This window comes from Peromyscus leucopus, chromosome 19 (assembly GCF_004664715.2).
Source record: "Peromyscus leucopus breed LL Stock chromosome 19, UCI_PerLeu_2.1, whole genome shotgun sequence".
Classification (NCBI taxonomy): domain Eukaryota; kingdom Metazoa; phylum Chordata; class Mammalia; order Rodentia; family Cricetidae; genus Peromyscus; species Peromyscus leucopus.
This window is the reverse complement of record NC_051079.1, coordinates 676,575-684,946: the sequence shown is the minus strand read 5'-3', so window position 1 is coordinate 684,946 and position 8,372 is coordinate 676,575. Positions and strand designations below refer to the sequence as shown.

At 34.1% G+C, this 8,372-nt stretch overlaps 1 protein-coding gene across 1 annotated transcript in view; it reads left to right on the top strand.

Moving 5' to 3' along the window:
* Positions 1–8,372, top strand: part of Rock1 (Rho associated coiled-coil containing protein kinase 1) — a 117,554-nt gene that overhangs the window by 62,047 nt on the left and 47,135 nt on the right. Inside the window, exons 11-12 of the mRNA XM_028876703.2 lie at positions 1,919–1,979; positions 6,791–6,879. Coding sequence (XP_028732536.1) covers positions 1,919–1,979; positions 6,791–6,879 — 150 coding nt within the window. The remainder of the gene's footprint in view (positions 1–1,918; positions 1,980–6,790; positions 6,880–8,372) is intronic.

The following is an 8,372-nucleotide window of genomic DNA, read 5'->3' as shown; positions in this document are numbered from 1 at the left end:
TTTTCTTAAAGATATCTAAATATTGTTTTTAAGTAGATTTGATTGTATCTCAAGAAAAATCTTTTTATTATACCAGTTTTTATTTCTAGTATTTGGTATTTGGGGTTTTTCACTCTAGTCCCATTCATGTTCAGAATATAGTTTTTCAGGGAAATCTATGTTGAATTATGTAGCATATCTTAAAGTGAAAATAACAGATGAAACAATTGTATTAGTACTGACAATTCAGCCACTATTTTTATTTAAAGAGTTATGTATGGCTCGAAAATTTTGGAACTGTGGGAACCCAGCTGGGAGACCGGCTCCCACATTTTACAACAGGATACTCTTGAGGAGAGAGAGATAAGAGATATTATATATAAGTATAGAGGGGAGAGAAACAGATAGAAACACAGGATAGCCTCGGGAGGGCCTGGATCAATATCCACCGGCCCAAAAATGTAGTAAAGCACATGGAGTAAGCGCTCTGTGTTAGCTCTTATTACCACTGGTACTATCTAATGATAGCCTCTGTCTTTACATGTACTTAAGGTATAAGCGTAACCTTTGACATTATTTCATTGTGTTGGGCATTCATCCATTCAACAGATATATTTGATAATTTGCTCTTTGTCACATGTATGGTCCATAGTATGGTACAGTATAAGATATAGTACATATCCAATGAGGAATTCGATGAGCTGTACAATATAAGTAAGTTCTACGTAATAGAAACAAAGTGCTAGACCAGTATCGGGCAACAAAGCACGTGACAGCACTTCTGGTTTAAATCTGCACACCATTGTTGTTCATTGCTTCAAACTTTTGTTCTCAGCAATTTCTTCATGGTGTGCTTTTAAACATTTGATTTACTTGGAGTGATTATTAAGTTTGAATTATAGCTAATTTTACTTTAAAGAGTCTTATCATGATTTGGCTCTACTGTAGATAGAAAACAAGAAGGCAGTGTAGTCCTGCCTCCTAAACTCACACCCCCAGGAATTTACTTAGAACTGCACTGGGCACTTGTGCAGCATCATTACCAGCATCACACTTGAGCTTTCTTCATAGAAAAGCCTACTATTTAATTCCTTCCTCCTGACACTTAAATAATACTGTCGTTACTTTATGTTGACATGTACACAGGAGATCTAGATAGGTTTTTGTAAAGTCTAATCTTATATGTTATATTAACTAGGCTATAATGTTGGGCAAATAACTTTGACTGCTTTTCTGAAACACTCAGTATGTTGATAAACAAACCCCAGTAGTTACAAAGGTAACTTCAGTGGCTAGAACACTGTCTAAGCTAATTTAAGGCTGTGCTTGTCTTTTATTATTTATTCTCCCCAATTCCCTACAATGTAAACTGAATTTCATCAGTATGCTCTAGAACATTTTAAGAATTTTGTATAGCATGTGAATGTTTAGTAAAATGAAGTAAATAGAGTACTATAAGATTTTTAGTAATTGTATTTGCACTATGGAGCTTGTTTTACGTACTTTTATTTGTGCCATGGAGTTAAAAGCAAAATTAGAAGAAGCACCTGTGGTTGTGATTTCTTTGAATTTCAGTAGCAACTATTGGAGTACTTTGTGTAATAAATACTACTTTGTTTCTTGATATTGATGTATCATTAATATGTTTTCATTTAAGTATGTTTAAAATGGCTAGTTTTTATTTTCAGTTTATCTTGTACCGTATAAATATTGATACATTTTCCTATAGAAACGTTTCATTATAATCACAATGAGTGTTACTTAAGAACTATTTAATTTATATATCATGTCTGTTTCTAAAATAAAAATTAACTTGTACTTAATTTTTTAAGAATTAGCTAGTATAATACTGAACATAGAACAGGCACAGAATACTTACTGTTTGTTGCTGTATGTTAAAGAGCTGTTTCTTTTTAAATTCCTTACTCTTACCCTGTAGATACTTACCTGCAGCTAATCCCAGTGAGAACAGAACCACTTCCAATGTGGATAAAAGCTTGGTAGGTATTTCTTGCTGTCAGTTTCATTTTTTATTTTTAAATTCACAGATAATGTATTTGTATGCATGCTGTTGAGTAAGCATATGTATTGCTTGTGAATGTGCAGTTAGTGAGTTTAGATATTTATGACATGTTTGTTTGTTTGTTTGTTTGTTTGTTTGTTTGTTTGAAATGGGTTTCTCACTGTAGCCCTTGCTGTTGTGGAACTTACTCTGTAGACCATACTGTCTTTGAACTCAAAAGAGATCCACCTGCCTCTGCCTTCTGAGTGCTGGGATTAAAGATGTGTGCTACCACTGCTAGGCATGACACTTTTAAATTATTTTCTACTCTTCAGTATGATTTCTTATTTGAATATCAAATGAAATTTTATATTTATATATATATATATGAATAGTTAATAAGTTATAAATTGCTACTGATTAACTATTATTATCCTTTAAATCTTTGAATTAGGAATATATGAAAAAATGTTTTATCATTAAGGAAGTTGAAAATTGAATGTGGCTATAATCTTAACACACTGGAAGCTGATTTGGGAAGATAACAAGTTCAAAGCCAGTCTGGGATATGTGGGGTTCCACGTCAACCTGGGCTACATTGAAAGAAAACTTTGTTTGAAAAAAGGTAGTGGGCAGTGGGGATTACCAGAAAGAACACATAACACATTAAAAAGTTTTTAATGGATGAAGAGATTTTTTTTGTGTGTGTATGTTGGCAAAATATACACAACACAGTTTGTCATTTTAACAAATTTAAGTATACAGATAAATAGCATTAGGAACCATCACATAGCTTTGCTAACTACTCACCTCTTGAAGTTTTTCATCATTCTAAGATGGAAACTGTATTAAATGATAATTACTCATTTCATCACCATCTCCTCAAGGCCCTAATAACTACTATTCTAGTTTCTCTAACAATGAATTTATTCTACCATCCTCTTATAAATGGAATTAGATACATTTGTCTTTATGTGACTCGCTTATTTCATTTACCTTAATTCATCCATGTTGCAGTATGTATTAGAATCTCCTTCCTTTTTAAGGCTGAATAATATCTCAGTGGACATGTAGATCACATTATGTGTATACATGCATTAAATGAAAAGAGTTTAATAAAGGGACTGTTATGCTACAAACACCAATCAATCAAAAAAAAAAAAATAAAAGGGTAAGAAAGCATCTTTGGACTAACAGCAGTGGAAAGCCATTGCTCCTGTACTGCTGAGAGCAAGGAGAGAGAATTGTGTTGCTATAGCTCTTAGAAAGCCTGGCATCATAGAAGAGGAACACAGAATATAGAACACCGAAGCACAACAAAGAACGGTATTGGAAGAGTAACTTCATATCCCCCACCTTTCTTCTTTGTTTGTATTTTCCCTTATGTTCTGAGACTAATCATAGCACAGCAGATCCAGGTAATGTAGTCTGTAGGTTTTATGATGAAAGTAGAAAGTGGCAGATCTTTAAGACTGAAAGGGAGTTGGGAAAATAGAGAATAGTCAGTATTTTCAGCATAACTTAATTTGTTCATTCTTTGGAATTAGGAATATATGATAAATATATTATTAGGGAACTTGGTATGCTCTAGTTAGGAATTCTTTCTGTTGTTCATGTGGCTGAAAAACAAGCCTTCCTTCCTTAAAATTAAGAAGACCATTTTCAGTTAAGTAGGACTTTGCTGGGGAAAATTCTTAGTTTTAGGAATAATTATCTTATTATCTTTAAAGCATTCTTAAAATACCTTGTGTACACAGGGTGCTTTTTATTTGCTTTTGTTTTGGGGTTTGGGTGTTTTATGGTACTGAGAACCCAAGCCAGTGCCTTATAAGCTTGACCACTGAGCTATATCCTTATTGTCTTGCTTATATGCTTTTAATCAAGAAGCAAAGGAGTAGCAATTTTTTAAATTGTTTTTTACAGTTTTTTTCAAGATTTAAAATTGTTATGCATATATGTATATGCCTGGATATATGTAGGTGCACCATGTGAGCGCAAGTAGCTATGGAAGACAGGAGAGAGCCTTAGGTCACCTGGAACTAGAGCTACAGGTGATTATGAGCTACCCAATATAGGTGCTGGGAACTGAACTCTGTTCTTCTGTAAGAGTAGTAAGTGTTTAACCACCGAGCCCATTTACTGCTTTTGAGGCAAGGTTCTATGTAGCTCTTACTGGCCTCAGACTCTGTCTAGTCAAAGATGACCAAGAACTTGATCCTTGTGCCCCTTAATCTCAAGTGTTGGTATTAAAAGTATGGGTCACTTACATCCAGTTTATGTGATACTGGGGAATAGAAGCCAGGATTTCATGTGTCCTAGGTAAGTAAGCACTGTATCATTATTTCCCAAGTACTGAATATTTATTTTTTACTTGGTTTAGTTTCCTGAGGTAGTCTCATAGGTTAGGATGGCCTCTTAACTAGCTATAATGACCTTGAATTTTTGATCTTTCTGATTCCACCTCTGAAGTGCCAGCTTTTTTAAAAAACAACAACAACAACAACAACAACAACAGGAGCCAGATGGTGGCGGCGCATGCCTTTAATCCCAGCACTTGGGAGGCAGAGCCAGGTGGATCTCTGTGATTTCGAGGCCAGCCTGGGCTACCAAGTGAGTTCCAGGAAAGGCACAAAGCTGCACAGAGAAACACTGTCTTGAAAAACCAAAAAAAAATTAAAAATATTAAAAAAAAAAACAGGAGCAGTTGTTTTCCTTTTGATGTATTTCCTCTTAAATGTAAGAGAACATGTGATAAAAAGAGAGAAAAGGTGGAAGGAACTATGCACGTACCTTCTCTGCTCTAGTCATTTTTTTAAAAGTGTGTGTGTGTGTGGGTATAAGCCACCTGTATACAGGTGCCTTTGCAGGTCAGAAGAGGGCATCAGATCCCCTGGAGCTGGAGTTACAGGCATTTGTGAACTACTCGATAATAGGTGCTGGGAATTGGACTGAGGTGTCTGGAAGAGGGATAAGTGCTCTTAACCACTGAACCATCTCTTCAGCCCCTGTTCACTTTTTTCTTTTGAGTTTTTTTTTTAACTTCTTTTAAATCACTTTATTTTTTGAAATTACAATTATAACATTCCCTCCTTTTCTTTCCTCCTCCAAGCCTTCCTATATGCCCCTTATTGTTTTCTTTCGGCAAAATATATTGCTAATAGGGGCTCAGAATTATTAAAATGAAAATACTTCCTAGAAAAAAATAACAAAATATTTTTTGTAATCTTGTACTTCCTGGATTTTCTCTAGGATGTAAGGTAACTAGTACTTCAGTAAATCTTCAGTTCGGTTTATTTGGTTATTCTGTTTTGTTTTGTGGTTATTCTGGTTTTTGTTTTGTTTTGTAGTGATAGTGTAAATTTCTGCTAGTGGCAGTTGCCTTTTGATTATTACTATTCCTTTGTAGTACTATTTATGTTAGCTTAGAACTAAGTTCAAAAATCTACTGATTTAATGTCCAAATCTCCTTGAAAGTCTTAGCTGAGATGAACATAGCAGGGCCATATATAATGAATAGTTTTTTCCTTACTGCTTTAGATACTGACCTCCTTTATTTTTCTTTTTTGTTGCATTTGCCATTGTAATTTTAAGCATTTATAACTAGTGTTCTCATAATTCCTTTTGTTTTCATGACTTCTTGAATTTTTAGCCTTTAATGCTTGATCTCCTTCCACTGCTCAACTAATATTAAATGTTTCCTATAGTTGTGATCTTGTCTGTGTTCATCTCCATAGGTATTCACATTTCTCTTAGCTCTGTACCCGAATCTCTCTCTTCTGGTTACTTGACAGATACATCAAACTAGATTTTATGCTGCATATCCACATTCTCTTACCTGAATCATTTCAATAGCTTCTTACTTGGATACTTTCCCCAGTCTACTGTCCTTTATTCATTTTAGTAGTGAAATTGGGGTGTGTGCGTATGTGTGTATGTTATATGTGTGTTTGCAGAGATCAGATCTAGTAGCTTCTCTACTGCTCTCCACCTTATTCTTTGATTTAGGGTCCTGCACTAATCCTAGAGTACACTGATTGACTAAGATGGTTGACTAGCAAAACCTAGGCATTATCTTGTCTCCTCCCTGTTTAGCACTAGGATTACAACCCTGTGCTACCATGCCCACCTTCTTATGTGGGTGCTTGTATAGCAAGCACTTCCTAATGAACTAACTCCTAGTTCTGGAATATTATTTTAGGTTGTCAATAATTATGTTACAAATTTTAACTTCAGGTCCTCAAGTTTTATTGTGCTTACAAGAATGTCCTACTTCTTCAAGTTTCATATGAGTTAATTTCTTTGATGTTTTGTCTTGTGTTATACTTGATTTCTTCCCATTGCCAAATGTTATGTTTTCTTCTCTGCTTTTAGACTCTTCATTCTTGCTAAAATGCCTTCTTTCTATCCCCGTTTCCTTGAGACTAGTTTTGTCATCTCTTAGATCCATCTTAAAGCATGTATATTCTTGGTAAAATTAGAAGTGGCTCCTTCTTTTCTTTAGAACACTATGCAATTTTATTAACAGCACATATTATTTTGTGCCTATGTCTTTGGATCATTGTACATTATTAACTGGTACATAAAACACAAAAAATGTACATACTGGGCTAATATACAGTGTTTTGATACACATATGAATTCTGCCCAACTGTATTGAGAAAATACCAATTAATATTAATGAGAAAGATAAAGGATTATACTAAATAATAATATTCTAAATAGCCATATAAATAGTAACAAAAGGTGTTACTTTTAATTTCTCTAGACATTAACAGAATGAAGGTTTTTGTTTTGTTTTTTTAATTATAGCAGGAAAGCTTACAGAAAACAATCTACAAGCTTGAAGAACAACTGCATAATGAAATGCAACTAAAAGATGAAATGGAGCAGAAGTGCAGGTGAGACGTCCTTCAATGATGTTCTCATGTTGGAAGTTATGTCATAGAGCAGATACTCTGTAAACTCCTGAAGGTATAGAGAAGATGGAATGTGAAAGTTGATACTCATGCCCGTTCTTAAAAAGTGTCTTGGCTAGAACTGAAAGTAATATTAATGGCTTGGAATGTAGATTTACGATAGAGTGGCATTTAGCATACACATGGCCCTGGATTTGATCCCTAGCAGTGCAAAAAGAAGAGGAAAGAAACATTTGTGTTGACATTAGTTACATACATATTTTCTTCAGACTACTTAAGCTCTATTTGCTATGTAAGCTTTAAAAAGTATGTTTAGTTTTAATTCATTTAGTTGCCTCATTCATTATGTTTCCATCCTATTTTAATTAGCTAATTAAAAGGGCTTTCTGATGTGCAAAATAATCTTCTAAGCAAAAATGACTAATACTTCCACTGAGATTTTCTAGAACATAATTTGTTGGTTTTCTTCTTCCTGGTTGAATCAAATTCTATTGATAACGTGTTTATGATTTAGAGCAGTGGTTTTCAACTTGTGAATCACAACCTCTTTAGGGATCAAACAACCCTTCACAGGGTTCACCTGAGACTGTCCTGCATATCAGATGTTTACATTACAATTCAAAATAGTAGCAAAATTGCATTTATGAAGTAGCAATGAAAATAATTTTATAATTGGGGGTCACCACAACATGAGGAACTATATTAATGGATCTCAGCATTAGGAAGGTTGAGAGAACCACTGAAATAGAAGGATGATCGAGATCTTTTAAAATAATCTAGTGTAATGTTGGTACTTGTTAACTATAAATAATAGCTTTATAGTTACATTTTATGACTGTTATTGAATAAGTGAAGTATAATTAAGTGTATAATTTAAAATTGAAAAAAAAAATGTAATGAACAGACAACTAAAGCCGGGATTTGGAAGTAGTTTCTTAGAATAAAGTATAAAAATAAGGGAGGAAAGGAATAGATACAAACTTACATAACTACTGAGAAGTTTCCTCGTCAAACAACCTAGGGGCAGGAAAGATGGCTCAGAAGTTAAGAATGCTTACTACTCTTGAAGCAGCTGTGTGGAATGGCTCTCAACCATCTGTAACTCCAGCTCCAGGGGATCCAACACCTTCTCCTGGACTGATCATCTGTGCTCAAGGCATACATGTACACATATTTTAAAATTTTAAGAAAATTTAAAAAGTAACTGATGGTGTTGGTGATACGGGGCTTGAGGAAGAAATCAGAATAGCCATGAATGGATAATAATCATATAAAAAATTGTAACCTCAAGAAATGGAAATGACCCATTTAATTGGTCCTTAGGAGGCTGAGGCAAGAGGATTAAGAGTTTTAGCCTAGACACTCAAATAATTTTAATTACATTCGTTCAACAAAGATTTTACAAATAATGTGCATACTAACAACATAGTAATAAATAAAAGAAGATATAACCCCTGTTTGTGTGGAGTTTGTAA